Consider the following 21,979-nt stretch of genomic DNA (forward strand, 5'->3'; position numbering starts at 1 on the left):
GCCTAGCACGGCAGTGGAACCAAGCTCAAGGACCACTAAAAGACCTAGTGTTGGTAGACAGTCGCACTTACAACTCTCTGCAGTGGTGGAACCCACAAAACCTTTCCAAGGTGCGACTGTTCCAAGAGCCGGTTCCACAGGTAGTACTAACAGCGGACGCATCATTGACAGGTTGGGGAGCCCACCTACTTCAATACACAGTCCAAGGGCTCTGGACAGTCAAGCAGAAGACACTGCATATAAACCACTTAGAGTTGCTAGCAGTATTTCTAGCAATGAAATCCTTCCAGAAATACTTGTACAACAAGGCTGTATTAATCCGGACGGACAACCTGACAGCCATGTACTACATCCAGAAACAGGGAGGGACACACTCTCCGCAGCTGTCTCATATAGCACAGAGCATATGGAGGTGGGCAATTCCCAAAAACATCTTTCTCCTCGCAGAACACCTCCCAGGAATAGACAATCAGATCGCAGATGTTCTAAGCAGACACAGCCAACAGATACACAAATGGGAAATTCACCCTCAAGTCTTCAAACCATTTTTCCAAAAGTGGGGGCATCTAGAGATAGATCTGTTTGCCACAAAAGAAAACTCAAAATACCAGTCCTTTGCGGCCAGGTTCCGACACCCGTTGTCACAGGGCAATGCGATATGGATGAACTGGTCAGGCAGATTTGCGTACGCTTTTCCGCCAACCCTACTGATTCCATTAGTGGCACGCAAACTAAAGCAACAGTCCCTCACAATGATCCTGGTTGCTCCCACATGGGCAAGACAGCCATGGTACATGACACTCCTAGAACTCTCAGTAGTTCCACACCAAAGACTGCGCCTATCGCCACAGCTGTTAACTCAGAACCATGTAAAATCAGGCACCCAGATCCCAAACAGATGAACCTAGTGATCCGGCTCCTGAAGTCTTAGAGTTCCGATATCTTGACTTGCCTCCAGACTGTATGAACATTATCAAGGAAGCAAGACACCCAACTACTAGAGCATGCTACGCAGCTAAATGGAAAAGATTTGTAATTTACTGTAATAATACCAAATCAATCCATTAGATGCCTCCATCCAGAACATAACCTGTTACTTGTTACATCTACAAAGATGCAATCTAGCATACTCTTCCATAAGGCTACACCCTGCTGCTATAGCAGCATATCTCCAAAACAGCCAACACCTGTCCCTGTTCAGAATACCACCTATCAAAGCTTTTATGGAAGGATTTAAAAGAATTATCCCTCCAAGACATCCACCCTCGCCAGTCTGGAACTTAAACGTAGTACTTACCAGACTTATGGGGCCACCTTTCGAACCACTCCATTCGTGTCAATTACAATTCTTAACATGGAAGGTGGCATTTTTAGTTGCCATTACCTCCCTCAGGCGAGTGAGTGAGCTACACGCACTAACCATTCAAGAACCTTTCATGCAAATACATCATAATAAGGTAGTGCTCCGTACTAACCCTAAGTTCATGCCAAAAGTTATATCAACGTTCCATATCAATCAGTCAATAGATTTGCCAGTTTTCTTCCAAAACCTGCAGTCCGTGGCTGAAAGAGCCCTACACACACTAGACGTAAAACGAGCTCTGTTATATTACGTTGACAGAACTAAAGCTTTCAGAAAGACAAAACCACTATTTGTTGCTTTTTCTCCACAACATAAAGGTAACCCTATTTCAAAAACAGGAATAGCCAGATGGATAGTTAAGTGCATTCAGATATGCTATCAAAAGGCTAAGCGCACTCTAACAGTTCCCCCAAAAGCCCACTCAACGCGCAAAATGGGGGCACCCATGGCTTTCCTAGGAAATATTCCACTAGAAGACATATGTAGGGCGGCTACATGGTCTACCATACACACTTTCACTAAACACTACTGTGTAGACGTGCAAGCAAGGCAATAAGCTGCTGTAGGCCAGGCTGTCCTCAAAACTCTTTTTCAAAGTGCTGCAGCTGGTACAGGTGACCACCGCTAGAGGAGATACAGCTATACAGTCTATGCTAAGATATGAATTCAGTAGCCCACATGCCTCGAACGGAAAATGCTACTTACCAGTGTTCATCTGTTCTTGGCATGTAGGGCTGCTGACATTCACATTGCCCACCCTCCTCCCCGGTGCCTATCACAGCTGCAGTAATTCTTTCTACATACATTTACATGGTCATCTCTTACTTTTCTGTACTCCATCTTTGCCACAATGGCGAAAAACAATCTGAGGATGGAGAAGATGCCCATGCGCACTGTTGTCCAGGGGAGGAGTCACCTATCTCATGATACTCGAAGACTCTTCCAGGACAAAGTGCAAACATCCGGACCCAACACTAGGCGGCGATCTATGCAAAGATATGAATGTCAGCAGCCCTACATGCCAAGAACAGATGCATACGGGTAAGTAGCATTTTCCTTTTTTAAGTGTGGCAGGCCCTGGGGGATAGGGTCCCCAGTGCCCAAAAATAGATGGGGGGCCATATGGCCCCTTCTAACAAACCTTAATTTTTTAAAAAGCTAGCATCTCATCCGAGGCCCTGCCCCCTCCCTGCACCACTCTGCAAACGTGCCCCCTGGTGCAGTATAAGTTGGGGGATTGCGTCCTTTTGAATACTGAGATACCTGGAGGCCAACTAGCTCACCAGATACTTTCGGTAAGCGCCACAGAGCTGGATTGCAGAGAGGTGGTCAGTGGCCATGCCCCTTTTTACATCACTCTGCAAAGGCCCAACTTTCTGTACCTCTTTTGCCTCTTACTGCAACTCTCTTGCCTCCTTCTGCAGTTCTCAATGCTCTTTCTGCAGTTCTCTTACCTCCTTCTGCAGTTCTCTTAGCTCCTTCTGTACCTCAATTGCCTCCTTTTGCACCTCTGTTGGTTCTTTTGCACCGCTCTTGTTCTTTTTGCACCGCTCTTGCACATTTCTGCACCCCTCTTGCCTCGTTCTGCAGCCTTTTAACCTGTTTCTGCACATCTGTTCCCTCTTTCTGTACCTCCTTTGCCTTTTTTCTGCAACTCTCTTGCCTCTTTCTGGAGTTCTCTTGCCTCCTTCTGCACTTCTGTTGCTTCTTTCTGCACTTCTTGTGCCTTTTTCTGCTCCCCTGTTGCTCCATTCTGCACTTTCCATGCTTCTTTCTGCACCAGTATTCCTTCTTTCTGTACCTTCCTTGCCTGTTTCTGCATGTCAGTTGCCTCTTCCTGCACTTTTATTGCTTCTTTCTACATCTGTTGCTTCTTTCTGCACCCCTCTTCCGTATTTGTGCAACTCTCATGCCTCTTTCTACACCTCTCTTCCCTCTTTCTGCACCGCTCTTGGCTCTTTATGTACCTCTGTTGCTTCTTTCTGCACTTCTCTGGCCTCTTTCTGCACCCTTCGTGCCCCTTTCAGCACCTCTGTTGCTTCTTTCTGTACTTCTCTTCCTTTTTTCTGCACCCCTTGTGCCTCTTTCAGCCCCTCTGTTGCTTCTTTCTGCTCTCCTCTTCCTTTTTTCTGCACCCCTTTAGCCTCTTTCTGTACCTCTCTTGCCTCTTTGTGCACCTCTCATACCACTTTCCCTGCCCCTCTTGCCTCTTTTTGCACCTCTGTTGGTTCTTTATGCACTGCTCTTGCTGCACCTCACTTGCCTCTTCCTGCACTTATCTTGCTTTTTTTTAAACCTGTTGCTTCTTTCAGCATTTCTCTTGCCTCTTTCTGCACTTCTCTTCCTTCTTTCTGCACTTCTCTCCCTTCTTTCTGCACCCCCATGCCTCTTTTTGCACCTCTGTTGGTTCTTTCTGCACTGCTCTTACTTCTTTCTGCACCTCATCTGGCACTTTCAGCACCCCTGTTCCCTGTTTCTGCACCTTTCCTGCTTGTTTATGCACTTCTCTTGCATCTTTCTGCACCTCTGAGTTAGAGGTAGGTTTAACCCCCCTGCCCTATTATGTGCTAGGGCCTTACACGGGAGGTCATGCCAATCAGAGGGGTACCCCAACCCATAGTGTACCCTAGTGTATGTAGGTGTTTTCACTGTATTCTAAGTGTCTTTCAGCATAGCCCTGGCTACGGACCAGGTTAGTCAGTCAGTTACCACCAGTTGCAGTCAGTAAAAAGTTGGAGGCACAGGATGACTTTGCGACAAGGCCTTTTTCTGCACCTCTGTTGGTTCTTTCTGCATATCTCTTGCTTCTTCCTGCACATTTCTTCGTCTTTCTGGACTTCTGTTGCCTTTTCTGCATTTCTCTTGCTTCTTTCTGTGCCTTTCTTCCTCTTTCTTCACATGTCCTACCTCTGTAGGCATAGTTAAAAATGATGCATTTAAAAAACCTTAGAAATTCACTGAAAAAACCATAGGTTTCAGGGACGTTATATTTAGTTGGACATTTGACTCGTACAAAACCAGAGAAATTCAGCCGTTATAGTTAGTTGATCTAACTATAACTCGCGCCCCCGCAATGCACTGCTGATGACGTCACATATTACATCATTCATGACATGGTCCGTGACATCACTGGTGACATGACTGATGAAATCACTGACAACATATCTTTTTAGTCATCTCCAACTATGTCACTACACGTCAGGGATTTTTATCTGTGGTCATCAATTCATAAAGTGCAAGTGCTTAACACATATATACAAAGTGCTAGTGCTTTAATTGTGCAAACAATTTTTTCTATTTTCAATTTTTTTTGAAGTGCTAGAGTTTTAGTCTTATATAAAATACTAGTGCTTATAATGTGCAAACTATGCTTTTAAAGTATACAGCAATTTTTTCTTTTAACGGAAAGTTCCCTTTTCTATCCTCTTTCTTTTCAGAGAAATAATTTATACTTCCTATACAAATATAGATATATGTATTATCTCTTATTTTGTAAACATGAATTATCATGTAAATTGCCATGTCTGATAAAGTGCTCTATTTTTCCTTTTTTTATATTTATTAAAATGCTAGTGCTCATTATCCCTCATGTAGTATTACACATATTTATTTATTTTATTTATTTATTTAACCCCTTCCATGCTCATGACAAGCTCAGCTCATCATGCAGCACAGTGCTTGTGTGCTCATGACGAGCTGAGCTCGTCATGACCACACCCGTTTTAATTGTGGTCCAGCACAGGAGGGGAATCTTGCAAGCAGTGATGTGGTTAAAGAGTTTTATATAGCGCTGGCTAGACCCAAAGGTATCAGAGCGCTTTACATGAGAATCAACAATGTAACTGAACAAGTTCAACAAATTACACAGTACATCAAAAAATAAGCAATACAATTAGGAGGGGAGAGAAAGGAGAGAGAGAAGTAGTGAGGGGGCAAGGGAGGTGAGAAAGGGAGGATAAGGGAAGAGACCATAAGGAGAGATGAAAAGAAGTCTGTCTAAAGACCGACAGGGTAGGTGACGACCAAGGAGGGAATCCACGGCCCATCTCCTCTATAGCTAAACCAGGTAGCTCCATCGGGCGTCGGACAAAATAGTTGTCTCAATACATCGAGAGAGGAGAGAAGGGGAGACATAAAATAGAGGGAGGCTGCAGGAGGAGAGGACAGGAGAGACGAAAGGAAGTGAAACAATGTGGTTCAACAATATAACAGAAAAAGATCAACAATTACACATTACATCAAACAATCAGCAATACATTAGGAGAGGAGAGAAAGGAGAGAGAAAAGTAGGGGGTAGGGGAGGTGAGAAAGTAAGGATAAGGGAAGAGATAACCGTAGAGACGAAAGGAAGTCTGTCTGAAGACCGACTGGGTAGGTGACGACCAAGGAGGGAATCCATGGCCCATCTCCCCTATAGCTGAACCAGGTAGCTCCATCGGGCATCAGACAAAATAGTTCGGTCTCAAGTGTCGAGGGAAGAGGTTCACTGAGAAACAGGGTGGGGACAAGGGGCAGGTGTTGGCAGAGGACAGAAGCTGGAAAGAGTAGGAGCGGAGAGGGGAGAGAGTTGGGGAAGAGAGAGGGGGAAGATAAGGTCAGGAGAGGTGGCTCTGAAATATTCTCAATATCCTGCTCCTGGTAATCTTTCACAAAGAAGCGTTTTTTGTCTTTTGCCCCACGTATCATGGCTGACAAACATCGACCAGAAGAGGGCCGGGAAAGGCATAGGATCTTCTTCTTCATGGCCACAGACCGGCCAAGCTCGTATCCAACACCAAGAGATGGTTGTGTCACCTCTGCGATCACCACGTCGGCTTGCTCCAGCCACTAAAGATCTTGATCGTGTATGATCTTATCTCCATTTTTAACAGTATCCTCACCTCGCTCGCTGAGGCCCTCGGAGGCCACTTGCTCGGTGAGCACGCGCCCGTACTGCCGCAGCTTGTCCACGATGCGGGCGTAGAGCGCCCGGTCCTTGCACCCGCCGCGGATGCTGCCGCAGAAGTACACCTACAGGGCGGACATGATGGATTCATTATTCAACTTCCTTCCTGTTGCTCTGACTGACGAATGTTGCAATGCGAAGTAATCTTAAATTCTATTCAGTATAGGCATGTATATAACTCTTCATCCAGATTGAAACTGTTAGGTTCTTTAGTATCTAATTCGAGGATGAAAAAGGCTTCTAATTTCCTCAGTTCCTTTTCTCTGTCTCCTCCCCTTCTCTTCTTGGTCACTTGTGCCAGGCAACTGTATGTCATGGTTACTGGTTTGGTGTTCTTTTTCAACGAGCCTAGATATAGGAGAGCTTCTGTCTTTATTAACAATAGCTCTCCTCTGCTGCAGTATCCTTTTGTTAACTGAAAGTTTGGTACTGCCCACATACATTTTCTTACATGGGCATCTTAAGATGTACACCACAAAATTCGACTTGCATGATAGGTTTCCTTTAACTTTATCTGTCTTGTTAAAGGCTGTTTTTAATGACTACCGGTTTCCCCATGTTGACAAGCCTTACATTTGGAACATCTTTGGAAGCCCTCTTTCTTGCGTAGCCAGATTTGTTGTGGACTTTCCCCATTTATTCACTCTTAGCTAGATAGTCCCTTGGTGACTTTGATTTTCTATTTGTAATATCTGGTCTCTTTCTTTCTTCCTGTCCCAATAACGGATCATCAACAATATAGTGCCAATGCGTGTTTAAAACCTGTCTTATTTCCTTATGGTTAGTTTTATATGTTATAAATCTGTGTGAACCGCTCTGATTCCTATTCTTCTTTCTTTGTGTTATTTTAGATGGTTGGAACAGCACCTCCTCTCTACTTAGATTTGTATCTTTCCTGGATGCGGCGTCGAAAACACTAAAGGGGTACCCCTTTTCCATAAAACGATGTTTCATTTCATTCTCTATTTTGTCATATTCAAGGCGGTGCTGCATGCTCCTGGCTCTAGAGAATTTACCAAATGGTAATCTTCTTATAAGGGGGGTGGGGTATGAGCTGCCTGAATGTAAAATTGTATTTCCAGCTGTAGGCTTTCTAAAAACTGTAGTCCAATATCTCCCCCTCCACACATACCTTAATAACTAAAAATTCAATTGATGTTTTACTACTGTGTCAACCAAAATTAAGATTCAGGTCATTATTATTTAATTAATTGATGAACTGAGCTACCTCTGTCTCCGTGCCCTGCCACAGCACAAAGACATCCTCAATGATTCAAGACCATATTAGAATCTTGTTTGAGCACCTGCTCCTCCTACCATCCTTGATGTAAATTACCATAACTGGGGCGAAGCAGGTGCCCATTGCCCTACCCTGTTCCTGTTGGAATAAATCGTTACCACAGAGAAATATATTTTTGGTCAAACACCACTCCATCATTTCAAGGATCATACAATTGTGATTAACACATCTCATGGGTCTCATCCTTAAGAAATGTTTTGTGGTTTTCAGTCCATTCCTGTGCCAGATGCTCTATACAGTGTGGATATATCCAGCGTCACCATGTCTTTTTCCCACTTAACTTCATAAATGTTCTTCAAAAATCACTTGAGTCCTCCAGATATGACGGAAGTCTTCATACCAATGGATTAAAGTAAAAAATCAATATACTTTGATACATTTTCAAATGGGCTCTGTTGGGCAGATTTTATCGGTCTCCCAGGTTGATTGTTCAGGTTTTTATGAACCTTGGGGATCATATAAAATACCGGAGTGATCGGATCATTTTGCTTTAAAAACTGATATTTGTCCCATGTTCAAAGCTCTTGTTCATGCCAATGTCACACCCTTTCAGAGAATTTCTCTTGCACTCCTTCATAATCCATCATTTTCCTTTTGTAACATTCTGTAATATTTAGCTGGAGTAATGCTTCCTTTTCATACAGTTCTTTTCCCCAAAGTACTACATTCCCTCCCTTATCCGAGGGTTTTATAATCGTATCAGAGTCTTTCATTATTTTATTTATTGTCCAAAATATTTTGTTCTCCTTTGTATTGATTTCGCTTTTAGATTTACCTCCTTCCAAGTACAGTAACCATAAATCTTTGACATTGTCCGAAAAAATATCTATATTATCTCTAGCTGCAGGATGAATCTAGATCGTGGTTGAAAGGTAGTGTGGTCTCCTTCAAGTACTGTATCAAGGTTTGATAGTGCTGCAGAATGGCCAGTGATTGTGGTGTCATGTTCATCCTCGTTCTGTAATTCCCACATGTCCTCCAAGAAGGGCAGGTCCAAGATCACAAAATTTTCTGCGGGCTGGGATAATTGAACATCAGTTCTAATTTCTTGATTCCTTTCTGTTGATCTTAATTTATGAACTTTAGTCAATTTCAATTTCTGGACAAATCGATATAAGTCCATTCTACTACTTGGGTAGTTGAACTCTGTTCAATGACAATAATACAACCCCAGTTCCAGGTCTCTTAATCCTCCTTCGTTAGCTCAATGGAGCTCAAATTGATGATGGTATTGTTTTTTCTTTTTCCTTGTTCTATTTCTTGGTTTTGGACCGCATCAATCTGCCTGGTTTGTCTCCTGCTGTTTCTTTGATATTCCTCCCCTCCTAGCCTTATTTCCTCTTCCTCTTGGTCTTCCTCTCCCTCGCTTGGGTCGGTGGTCTACTCTCTGGTTCACCTGTAAAAACGCAGCTCATCAGAGATGGTAAGCTTTGTTGTCCCTGTTCTTCTTTTGCTGCCATCGTCTTGATCTGCCTCAGATGCAGTATCTGGGCTCACTTCACTCTGTGAGCTTACTTGTCTGCTCGTATTTCCACTTTGTGCTTTCTGTCTTCTTGTAGTATCAAACCTCCTGGAAAAGGTATACATCTGCCCATTTTCACAATTTAGCCTGTCCCTTAAAAATGTTGTTGCTTTCCGGTCTATAAATAGCTATAGATATATATCCCCAACAAATTGCCACTTCTGACAAACAAACTTGCATCTGTCGGGACTGTGGCCGCCACAAAACATTTTTAGCCTCCAAATTGCTTTACCAGGGAGTTACTGGCCACTCTTTGGTTCTTAAACTTCAATTTATTGTCTGAAACACATTTCGGGGATTCAAACTTTTTCAATGCCATAGTGCACAATCATTACATAACTCCACATTTAAAACACTCCTGTCTCCACTTCATTGGACAGGACGAATGCCATGAGGGAAAACTGGCTTGTTTGTTTTTTATATTCGCCATCATAAAACACTCCTTTCTCACGGAGTGTGCTATTATGCTTGTAAAATCCAATGTGAAACTGCTTGTCATTTAATAGAGACGAGTCATACTGGACACAAAACCATTATATTGCATCGTGTATGCATTCTTCCACTCACCAAATGTAGGCTTAATTGAACAATCTGTCCCTCGCCCTGCCGTGCTCTGACCTGTACCAAGTACGTGTATTGTAAATTTTACAAGCATACTAACAAGTACCTCCCAAGGCACTGTGGTCAGTTTGATTGATGTGGAAGTGTGGGTGCAGGCAATCCTATATCAGGTTGGTTACCAGTGCCCTAATGTTTACTAAGTCATGTTTACTTTCAGATAGATTTCTGGGAGCCTTTCCAGATCCCATTTGGTTCATCTGCTCTTTTTCAGATTGAGTTTATGGTTGCACAGGTGTAGCCAGGTTCTTTCTTAAGAGGAAGGGGAGAGGTGCTCCAGCCCTGCATGATAAACCCTGCGGTCCCAGTAGGAAATTCCTGTTGGTGGATCACACTCCACCATTATTCTTCTGTAGGAATAAACACTGGGACAGAGGCGAGTCCATGGCGAAAGAGGAGAAATTTACCTTTACTTGGTTGCTAACTCCATCCAGTGAGTTAAGGAGCCTGTGCATAAAACAGCTCCACCAGCAGCCTCTCATGAAGTAAGTGTGCTGAAGTAAACAAATGTTATGTATCCAGTACCAGCAAAGGTGATAGTGGAAGCTATACCCCTATTCTAGGTAGTGCATTAGTGTGCCTTGTAATTTTGGTTACCCAGCATAGATTTGCAGGGGAGATTTGCTATTGGATTAACTGAGCGGAGTTGCTGATAAGCAAGACTTTCACATTGGTGCAACTCTGTGCCTCCTATCAAATGCGCCTCATTCACAAAACATTTTACAACGTTAAGTATCACTTCTTTGAATCAGGATTTGTGGATTTTTTCTAATTGCAGATATGTTTGCTCGTGCAGAATATTAAATGTACTTTGCAGACCTTTCTGCACGAGTAAAACCGTGTAAGGGGAGAAACCAATTCTTTTTTGGAACGGTTATAGAAAATGATCGCACTCCGCTATGGCCATATAAAATACTTAAGAATAAAATGAATGCATGTTAAGTAAGGTTATGCTAATGCATGCAATTGTTTTGTGAACGTTCGTGAAATGCTATGACATTTTCTCAAAATTAGGCTTTCAGAGTTAATGAGTGTCAGTGCTTTAGTAAGTGTGGGTGAATGAGAGATGCAAGGCATTAGGGATCTCGGTCCTTAAAGTCGGGGACCACCATCTCTTTCCGCTTTTGGTTGTTGGCATGCAAACTATTCTGCACATCCTCTAAGTTGGAACTTAGGGTAGTCACAAAGGCTTTCAATGGGTATGTCCCTCTGGATAAACATGAAGATCTACTCTGGTCAAACAGTAAAAATACATGTTCTAAAGCACAATTGTGCTATACTTAGGTGGATTTTGTACTTGGTAGACAATCTACATGAGTAAATATAATGCAGCATTGAATCCTCTTGCATATCAATTACCTTGATTAGATGCTCAACTCTTGAGAATGTATATATACAGCCATGTGGTGAAAAGACTTGTGGTACAACATATCAAAATTACTGCCCTACATGTGATCCAAAGCAGTAGAGCAGTCTTAGATCCTTCGACCCCAAAATATCTTCCATGCACTGGTACAGATGTTCATGAAACCCAAACTCTGGACATTTGCCAAAACCATCTCAAGCACAGCCTGTGCCAAAGCTTGAGGACCAGCTTGTGGTGTCATCCTTGTGTTTAACCCTCAAACCAAAATAACTTTTTGGAAGTTCTCAAATGTGCATTGAGAAATATAGATTGGTATCACCTTGTGACTTAATAGAAGGCATGCAGCATATTTCTAAGTAGCTTGAGAAACGAACTCCTCTTACGGTTCCAAGGATGGAGCAAACCTCTAGGATCCACCAAGTGAACCAGGAACACCTCAAATAAACACTACACCAAGGATGCAACTTACAATCATTAGGCCCTGGCTGTGAGTTGCACAGTACTGGCGACGTGCAAACTCTGCACTCCTTGTGGTAACACCCCACCAGTAATGTGGAATTAAGTTAAACCCCAAAGATTGGTGAATACATGTGTGGACCAAGGTTTACCTATTCACATGGTATTTCCTTTTCAGTGGGGTTTAAGAGACACATTTACCTCCTGCTCTGAGCATGTAGTAAATGTGTACCAGGGGGCTGGTGTAAGTCATTGAATTGGAAGTAGGAATATGGGGAAATGAAGGCAAGAATATTGTCTGCCAAAAGGGCCGAGCCTTGCCTGAGATTCTGGCAGGAGCCTGCAAAGTGTTCAGGCTGCAGTGCAATTTACCAGCTATATTTCTGGATAGTAAATTTGGGACCATTGTTCCCTCATTTGGTAAATGCAGGAACAATGGTTCACTCATGATTGAGTGGAGAAGAATTTCCTACAGGAATCCCACTCCACTCCCCTCCTAATCGAGACCCTAATCTGAACCAAGGGCCAAAAGAAGTTGTGGTAACTGATGAACGGTTGTGGTAGAGATGAAGATTGAAACCATTAGGAAACAGTTACTTTAAGGACGAGATTTCAGCTCTCACTTCTCCCCAGCAGTCTTCCAAAAATGTGTAATGCTTCTACAAAAGTTCTAGATAAATGTACAGTGCTCTTATACAGAATTACTGAAACATCCGTAAATGGAAGTCCGTAGATGACTACATTATTTTTATTGCGGGCATATGAATTCTGATACATATTGTGTATGTTTAGATCAATTGTTAGCTCGAATACATGATCCGTTAGTTTTGCATGTGGTATATGCAATGTACCACATATGTTTGATAGTGAACAGCAAAACAGTCCATGCTATTACGTGTTCTTTTTTCATAAACTTTTATTTAAATGCGCATGTTGTTAGATTAGTGATTTTTTTTTAATTTTCATTTTACTGTAGTATTTTGTTTGATTAAGTAATACTGGATCACTAATTCAACTGTGTTTATTTTACAGGACCAAAATGTTACACAAACATGAGGTAAATCAATGATTTTCTAATTAAAGCAACTAGTTGGCTAGGATTGATTATATGACAACACATAACCTTTCCTAAAAGAATTATGTTTTATCTATCAGGCGTTTTTGTGAGCTGTTGAAAGGAAAAATTGTGTTTATAGCATTGGATTATGGAATCCGTATGTTCTCATGGATTTCACTATAAGTAATGTTGCATTGTCCTGTGAAACAATTATCATGCTGTACGTCTTCTCACAAATCTAATGCACTGCCTGCATCTTTAATGTGTCTTGTTAGTGACCATGCAAAGAACAGTGCAAATGTTAATCTTTAAGTTATCTAGGGGATGGAAACATGGGTGTACATTTTTAAAAGATAGCTACTTGTCCAAGGCAAGAATTGCTCCGAACTCCTCTCGTTGTGTAAAGAAAAATCTGCTTGTTTACTTTGGTGCCATGCATTGAGATGACAGATTGTCTGCGTTCTCATAATATCAGAACTCTGGTAATAGCATCTTTGATAATGATAGGGACTATATTATATAATGGTTTAGAATTTACCAAGATTGTGATTTTGCTTACTTTCTGCAAATATATATAAAAGTGGAAGTAGGAATGAAGTTGTAGTTTCAGGGTTGAAATGCCCTAAAAGCCCATGAGTTCCAACCAATTGACCTGTTTAGTGGCATTCACCAACTCATTTTCATCTCTTTCCACTTTGGAAATGGTTTGAAATGTATTCCTTGCAAGAACAGAAATTAAACTATTTCCAGAGTGCCAAAAAGGGGGTGTAGGAGGTGTATTTGCTGGCGCTTGGCAGAAGTTTGCGTTGACAAATATGCTTGTGTATATTCTCATTCTAAAATGTAAATCCTGTACGTTTATTTACAAGAAGTACAGGTTCCAGGCCTACGACTGAAAACGCATATGAAAATATGCACCAGTACAGACCTATCCCTGAACGTGCACGTTTGTGACTTTTTCAAGAATTTGTGACTTAATTCATTTCCAAGTTGCCCATAATGGTTTTACATCGATTGTCCATTAATAATCTTTTTTTTTTTTAACTTTTATTAATGTAAATATTTTAGTTTACTAAATGATGCCATAGAGAAATGGTGTTTAAAATTGCACAACAGTTTAAGAAATCATTTCTTTTTTCAAGTTTTCATTTTGTTTAGTGTACATTTTTTTGTTTTGAATGCGAACAACTGTCAATCTTGTTTTCTTGCTTCTGAATGTACTTGCATATAATCAGGGAGTACTGTGATAGCATTGTAAGTAGCTCCAAATTGTAATATATTATATGTGTGCAGTTTTTTGTGCTGGAACCGCTTCAATAATGCAAGCTGATCTCATGCCTCACTGCATTCACTGTGTTAGTTTTGGTATTAATTAATCATATATATATATATATATATATATATATATATATATATATATATATATATATATATATATATATATATATATATATATATATATATATATATATATATATATATATATATATAGGTGTGTATGTAAAAACTTTCACATTTAGACAGTGCTTTAAATGGGATAAAATAACGGCAGGTACTGATTAAAATGCACTAGAGGTATAGTGAGGGGGCGGGGCTAAGGGCAAGACATGATGATACTTAACTTCCATATTAGTTGCAGCACATACCAAAACACATGAGAAATGTGTTTATATAAACAAAGCAGGTTAACTAATTACACAAAATGAAAGAGAAATGCAATGATATGTGAACATGTCCTTTCTTTGCAATAGTTGCACCTTCTTAATGTCATTCTGTTAATTGCTGTTTGGCACAACACTATATATTTTTGAGCACATGAGTAGGAAGAAACTGAAAATACCCCCACGTTGCACCAAAGCTCCTTTGGCACCAAGCAAATGAAGCAACTCATCATGACCCTCACCAGAAGATATCTCTTGTCTCTTCCATCAACCTATCTATTCATCCTTTCATCCTACCATTTACCTGCTGATGTCCACCATTTAACCTTTACATTCTATCATCTCTTCAGTCTTTATCTATCGTTCAGTTTTTCACCATTTCGTGTATCCACCCTTCATATCTAAACCTATCCATCCATCCATCAATCCATCTCTGAACCAATCCATTCAAGCTTTCACTCATCCATCTCTTTATCCACCCTTTCCCTCATCCATCAATCCTTTCGCTCATCCATCTATTAACGCTTTCACTCCTTTATTCCATCCACCCTTTCACTCAATTCCTCCTTTCACTCATCCATCATCCACCCTTTCATCCATCCTCACTACCTTTCATCCATCCAATCTTTCACTTATCCACCCATCATCCGTCCTTTTATCCAATCATCCACCCATGCATGCTTTCACTCATCATCCATCTATACATCCATTCTTGCTCACTTATCCGTCCTCTCACTCATCTACTCACCTATCCACCCACCTTGTTATGTTATTTATGAATTTTTGTCCCAGAGCAGACATGTACAAAGTGCCACACATTTTCTTTAAAATACCTCCTGAGGGGGGTCTTGATTATCTCTCTCTCTCTCTCTCTCTCTCTCTCTCTCTCTCTCTCTCTCTCTCTCTCTCTCTCTCTCTCTCTCTCTCTTTCTCTCTCTCTCTTTCTTTCACTTTTTTCTTACAAAAAAAGGCATACACACAAACATAGCAGACACACAAAAGACCAAGGTATGATGAAAGTAATCTTCTCTCTTCACCTACCATGGCTTTTAATTGCCACCAGGGCCGGACTGGCCGTAGCCTGATTGCCACTGCCAGGGGACTGACATGATTCCTGTGCTTGAAGGAATACACAGGATAGTGGGAATGTGAAAGACAGCACAGGGCCTGAATGGACCCTGCTCTGTCAAGCACAGCGTGATGGTGAGCACCCGGATATTTTTCACATGAGCCCTGTTGATTAGCTCAACTGGGGCTCAGATCGGTGCTACTAAAGTGGCGCCTTGGCTGCCAGAGACACGTTCCACTCCTGCTCTCCAGCACAGCTAATGAGCCTACTTTTTCATGAGTACCAGTACTCTCCAGGGTAGTAGAGAAGTGCCAGTACTCAGTGTGATAAATCAAAGGAGTGCTGGTACTCCGTACCGGTGGGTACCGGCCCATTTAAAGCACTGCATTTAGATTCATTGTTTTTAGTGACAGGCTGTCCTCTGTCAAGCATTCACACTGTGGTACTGTAAACTGGCTGCAGCATGTTGTCCTTGACTCCGAAACATATTTCCTGGGCGTTGGGCTATAGGAACTGGGCACACCTGGGGAGATCTTAATCGTTCTCATTGACTTGAGAAAGCTGTGAGCCAATGATGTTGAGTTCTGTGAAATACAATAGCATGGGGACTGGGCAGGCATCCTTGAATGCTCTTTGGGTCTCATCCAGAATTTGGAGAAACCCTAATTATCTACTAAATATCTACCATCACATGAATGCTGTTGTTTAAGAAAGTCAGCTGTTGAATTGCCCTCTAGAGTTTCTTCTAGAAAGTTAAGTATTTTAATTTCGTGCTGTCTTCTACATGGCCAGAGAAGGAGTTAGGAAGTCATTGTGAAACTATACCTGTGCTCTAGTTAATCGTTGTGCAGGAAGTCCAGTATGTTAATGTCATTTGCTCCATTATTCTGTTTCATAATCCTTATCTATGGATTCCACATATGATATTTTTCCTTCATTTTTTCACTTACCCTTTAACATAGTTTTTATAAGCAACAAATCTTATACAAACCTGTAGCGTAGGGTTTGTCATATATAATTACGTACTGGTATTGAAAATATTCACTTTTTAAATTGTTTTTTATTTAATACACTATGTCGTAGATCTTTCTTTTCTATTCATAGGCATTTTATTATGAACTGCACCTCACTTGATAATTCTGACAATATCTATTTTAGACATTTATAAACATTGGCTCAGTTCACAAAGATTTGTCATGAAGTAGTTGTGACTAACACTTGTAGTATACTCCTGGAATTAGCCAAATGTGATACCCAGCAAAATATTTAATTGTGCCCATTACATGTTTCTAATTGACAAAGACAGAACTGAATTTAGATTTACGAACCACAGGAGATGCAAGAGGCATTTAATCATGTGAACAAAATCAATAATTCTTTAGAAATGATGTTTGAAGATAAATAGCAAGTAGGATGCAATGGATGTAGTACATTAAGAGTTCCATAAAAGAGAGGAAGTGGAGAGAGAATGCAGGAAGAGGCACTTGTAGAAGAAATAACAGGTGAAAGTATCACACATGCCAACTTGCTGGGCGTGCAAATCTGTAGAAATTAATTAAATAACAGCTGGTTGACTAACCGCCAACTCTGGATACAAGTAGATATTGACCAACGAGAGAAAAGGACCAAATCTGACAGAATTAAGAGGCATTAGTTGAAAAGAATGGTAAGGTTAGAGTTGCAGCATTTGCTTTTTTAAAAATAGACTCATAGTAGACAAGCAGCTTGGTCTGTTGTCTTGTAGTTATGGGAGTGTTTAGGGAGTCCTGTGAAAAAGTAATTACTCTTATCTAAATGAGGTAATACTACTGCATGGTTTGTGTGTATTTTATTTAGGGATGGGAAGAGGCCTACTTTCTTAGTAGATGCAGATGGTGTATAGTTTTATAAGTGGTGTGAAGGAGAGCTCACTGTCCTATAGAACGTCCAAGTTTCAAACTCGCTCTATGAAAAGTGGTGATATTACTTTCCAAGCTAAGTGGTGAGTTGAGCAGGCCTAAAAGCCAAATAAGTATGGCTCAGTTTCTTCCTCTTCTAACAGGCGTTTATTGTGCATTTAATGGGATTGGGAAAAAACAGCAGAGCGTGAACTGAGATTGTTGTGAAGGGAATACATACTACGTTTCAGGAAATAAAGATTTGTTTGAAGGGAGTAAATATTAACATTAAGAAATACAATTGAAGACTAAACATACCTCTTGGTATAAACACAATTAGGGTAAGGCTTTGATTTCTTTTTACGTTATGTGAAAAAGCTACTTGTAAAGCACATTTTTAAGCACTCCTAAGTCTGCCAACTATCAGACCTGAGGCAAAGCAAGATTAACTAATTTCTCCAGATTAGCATACCATTTGTGCTAGAACTTTAAAAACCTGTATTCTCCAGATTCATGAGCATTCCAGTATTTTTTTGTGAAACACACCAACAGTATCCCTGCCTTCTAAGAAGGTTGCCCTTTTGGAAACATTTAGCCCCAGGGATCAAATCACCGAACCCAGTTCTTATCTCAGTTGACAATATCCTCACCTGTCCGCTAATATGTGACATTTTCTGGATGACTGCTTTGTACAAACCTGAAGAAAACAGACCAACTGAAGCTGAGTTGACTTCCAGGTTCAGTACCATCAACCCCAGCAGACCTCTTTCACTCAAAGCACATTTGAGTGGATTTGTTACAGGGTTATCCACTCATCAAGACCCCAACATTGCTAGCACTTGATCCAGCGGGTTTAGTGTACCTAGAAGATCAGTGCACCACTAGTAGGTAGTTTACAGACAAACATTCTATAGATTCTATTGAAATCCCAGCTCTTCCGCCAGACAGTATGAATATCTTTGCTTTGTCTGCTCCTTTCATGAAACCTTTGCTTGATGTGGAGATATAAATAATTAAGTGTGCTGAGAAATCTACTCTAAAGTCCTTTGTGAACAAACCTAGTTAATTTTGTGCGAGTTCATCTTTTCATTTGGCAGTCATGCATTTGACTGCAAGCCATCTTGAAAAACAAAATGTCTTAATTCCACCTAAAGAAGAAGGGAAAGTCTATATAATGCCAGGGAAAGGTGGTCTGTCTACTTGGATGCTTTCTTTACATGAGCAAATGGTAGAACAATAATGGCCATTCATGGGATGAATCTGTCACTTGGATTTGACAGTCTTCCCTTCTGAAACACTTCTTGGAGCAGGTTAGATTACTACTTAACTTGAGGATGGTGGACTGTAGAACAAGCTGTTCTATTGTCAAGGTCCCTAACTGCCAGTGTATCTCTCATTATAAACATAGGCTCTGTGTCAGGCTGAAGGCATGTTTGAAGTCTCCAGACTAGAAACAAGAGGTCAAGCATCACTTCAGAAATCCACTGACCTTCCGTTTGATGGGAAGAAACATCTTCTGCCTCTGTGTACGAAACACATGAATGGGCATAGCCAAATTACTTTTCATTCAAATTATATAACTCCAGCTTTCTTTTCATTTTTGCGCATGGAATTAGTCTTTCAGGACTAGAATTACCTTTTTGTCGAAGTTCCTCTTCTGGCTATATGAATAAGCCACGTTCAGGTATCACAGAGGAAACCCCATCCCTGTATCTCTAGTCTCGGAGGCTCTAATGATGTCTCTGTACTCCACACATTACTAGTCATACCCCCTTCAGTTCCCGTAATGAAACGGGGAGGGAGTATGCTTACTCTACATTAACACAAATAACTTTTGGATAACCCAGCTTAGGGTTCCTTCAGTCATCCACACTTTTTATGCTTAACAACGTGTCTGGCCACAACAGACACGATCCTAAGTCCGCATCCCCAGGACATTTGATGGAGACTGGAGAGATGATGCATATCAATTTCTTCTGCTTTAGAGTGAATGGTGTTGACTTTCACTTTACCTCTAGCAGCAATTCATTAAAAAAAAATTGCAGAGTTAAGTGGAATAGAAAGACACAGTGAATTAAGATCTAGAACAGTACCTATTATTTGTTAAAGGGAAACCGCGCTTGTATGAATTACTCAGTGCTCCACATTGGTCTGAATGAAGCTACAAACCTTCATCAAACTGGAAGTCTCTGATGGTGTTCTTTTGGCTTCATAGAATCAATGTTTTCCCTTTATATTAATAATTGTGCGGGTGCCCCATTTCCGAATTGTGCTTCACATAATCTGGCCCTGATTGTTGTACACTCTTGGATAGAGTTCTCCGTTAGTCCCTCAAAATTCTTTGAATATGTCCAACAGAATTCAGTTTATTGGTGCTATGATGGATATTAAACTGTCAGAAAGCCCTGATACATTTCTAGAGCCTTCTAGACAATAGAATTCAATATTGTGCCCCCCTGGCACTAAGGCTCAGTCAGTGTGCCAGTCTGAGTCGGAAGATCAGATGCACTACTGCCAATAAAAACCGGTCAAGTAATGTTTGCTTAAGATCTGTTTTGGGAGCCGAGCAGGGCCACGAGACAAGACGGGGACACTTTAGTGGGGACTCGTATCTTTTTTCATAAATGAATAAGACCCTTAAAGAGCATTAAGAAACAGATTGTAACATTTAAACGGTATATTTTAAAGGCCGATCTAGTGCATAAAAGGCGAATTGTGACCACGCATAATATCTATAGCTTTACTCTATACTAATATAATAAAGAGAGAGCCCAAACCTTTGGGGTGGGTAATCTCAGGAACCACAGCATCAATCACAACACCCAATACAGCGTTGGAAAGGGCAGTTGCAGCAGAAGGACATAGGCTATGCAGACGCCCACAATATACATTTAAAAGGTAAAAGAACCGTGCCAGCAAAGTAGTCCCTTGTGCGCGTGTCTGCGTTGTGCTGTGGGCGTGTCAAACGCTGGGGGCATGTGGTACGTCCCGCCCTTCATGCCATGTCTCATATCGTGTGCTGTGGGCGTGTGCTGGGGGAGTTATTGTTATTGTTAGCATGTATTTATTGAGCGCTCGTACGCCCGGGGGCTTCATGGCGCTGTAGGAGGGAACATAGCACATCAGTCACAGTAGAGAAAAGGCCGCTCAGCAATGCGCCTGAGAGAAGAGCCATGTTTTCAGGGATTGTCTAAAACTGAGGATGTTATCATTCAGTTTCAGATGCAGGGGGAGAGAATTCCAGAAGCCAGAAGCCAGCTGCGAGATGGTCAAACCAGCTGCCCCGAGGCGCTTCCACTTGTTAGAGGGAACAATCAAAAGGGATTTGTGGATGGACCGGAGATTGCGGGAGGGAGTGTATCTCTTAAACATATCTCTAATGAATAGAGGACCAGAGTCATGCAAAGACTTAAATAAAATGCATCCGGTTTTAAAAGCCACACGTTGCTCAACAGGCAGCCAGTGTAGTTGTTTCAAACCAAGTCTAACAGACTGCCTCTTAGAGAGATTTAAAAGAAGTCTCGCAGCCTGATTCTGGACCAGCTGTAGGCGTTTAAGCTCTCCAATTTGAAGCCCAAAATAGAGACTGTTGGAAAAATCTATTCTGGACAGGACCAAGGAGATGACAATCTGTGTAAGGGCAGCCAGAGAGAAGAAGCAAGCGATTTTCTTAATTTTCTTCAATTGGAAGAAGCTGGATGAAACAACTGCTCCTACCTGTTTTTTCAGGGAGAGGTCTTCGCTGATGAAAATTCCCAGGCTCTTAACCGAGGATGACTTAGAAGGGGGGACTCCCATGCTAGAAGGCCAAAAGCTGGGGTTCCAGCTAAGTGCACTCTGTCCAGGCAAGACCAGCTCGGTCTTGCCTGGATTTAATTTCAAATGATTGCAGTTCATCCAACTCAAAATGTGGGACATGGTGTTATGGAATTCTACCACAGAGTCTTTGGTGTTCAAAGGGAAATTGAGCTGCAAATCATCTGCATAGTTGAAGATGGTAACTTTGGCTTTTCTAAGGAAGAACAGAAGGGGACGTAAGTACAAATTAAAAAGCAAAGGTGATAAAGAAGAGCCCTGGGGAACTCCGCAGATGGTGGGTATAGTAGGGGCAGTAAAGGGACCCAGTCTGACAGATTGAGTACGGCCAGTGATGAACGAGCGAATCCAGCTCAACGCCGGGCCCCTGAGACCTGCCTGTTCGACACGGTCGACCAAGATGGTATAGTCGACCGTGTCGAACGCAGCAGAGAGGTCCAGTAGCACCAGAGCCTGATGGATCCCTTCATCCGCATTCCGCCTCAAAGTGTTCTGCACTGAAAGAATGACTGCTTCAGTGGAGTGGCATGGGCGGAAGCCAGCCTGGTTAGGTGCAAGGTACTCTGATTCCTCCAAAAATTTGGAAATTCTATTACAGACATGGGCTTCCAAACGTTTGGCACAGTAAGGCAACAAAGATATGGGCCGATAGTTATGCGGGTCTAACGGATTAGCTCCTGCTTTTTTTATCAGAGGGATAATGCGTGTGCATGTGGGAGTGGGCGTGTGCGGGGCGCGGGATTACGGAAAAAAAAGCAAGCGTTGTGCCCAATATTTAATTGTTTTTTCTTCCCAGGTTCTGTACATTCCAGTTCCGGGTGTCCACCCTGCTCCCTTTCTATACCACTGCACCCCATAATCATAACCCACCCTTACAATACCCCAACACCCTTAAACACTTACCCATCTTAACCCTATGAATATACCCA

The 21,979-nt window shown here is 41.6% G+C and overlaps 1 protein-coding gene across 1 annotated transcript in view; it reads left to right on the forward strand.

Annotated features, from left to right (window-relative positions):
• The window catches only part of RELL1 (RELT like 1), a 136,642-nt gene that overhangs the window by 88,687 nt on the left and 25,976 nt on the right, over positions 1-21,979 (forward strand). Inside the window, exon 7 of the mRNA XM_086963993.1 lies at positions 12,603-12,627. Coding sequence (XP_086820119.1) covers positions 12,603-12,626 — 24 coding nt within the window. The 3' untranslated portion in view covers position 12,627. The remainder of the gene's footprint in view (positions 1-12,602; positions 12,628-21,979) is intronic.

Source organism: Lissotriton vulgaris, chromosome 3_2 (genome assembly GCF_964263255.1).
Source record: "Lissotriton vulgaris chromosome 3_2, aLisVul1.2, whole genome shotgun sequence".
Taxonomy (NCBI): Eukaryota; Metazoa; Chordata; class Amphibia; order Caudata; family Salamandridae; genus Lissotriton; species Lissotriton vulgaris.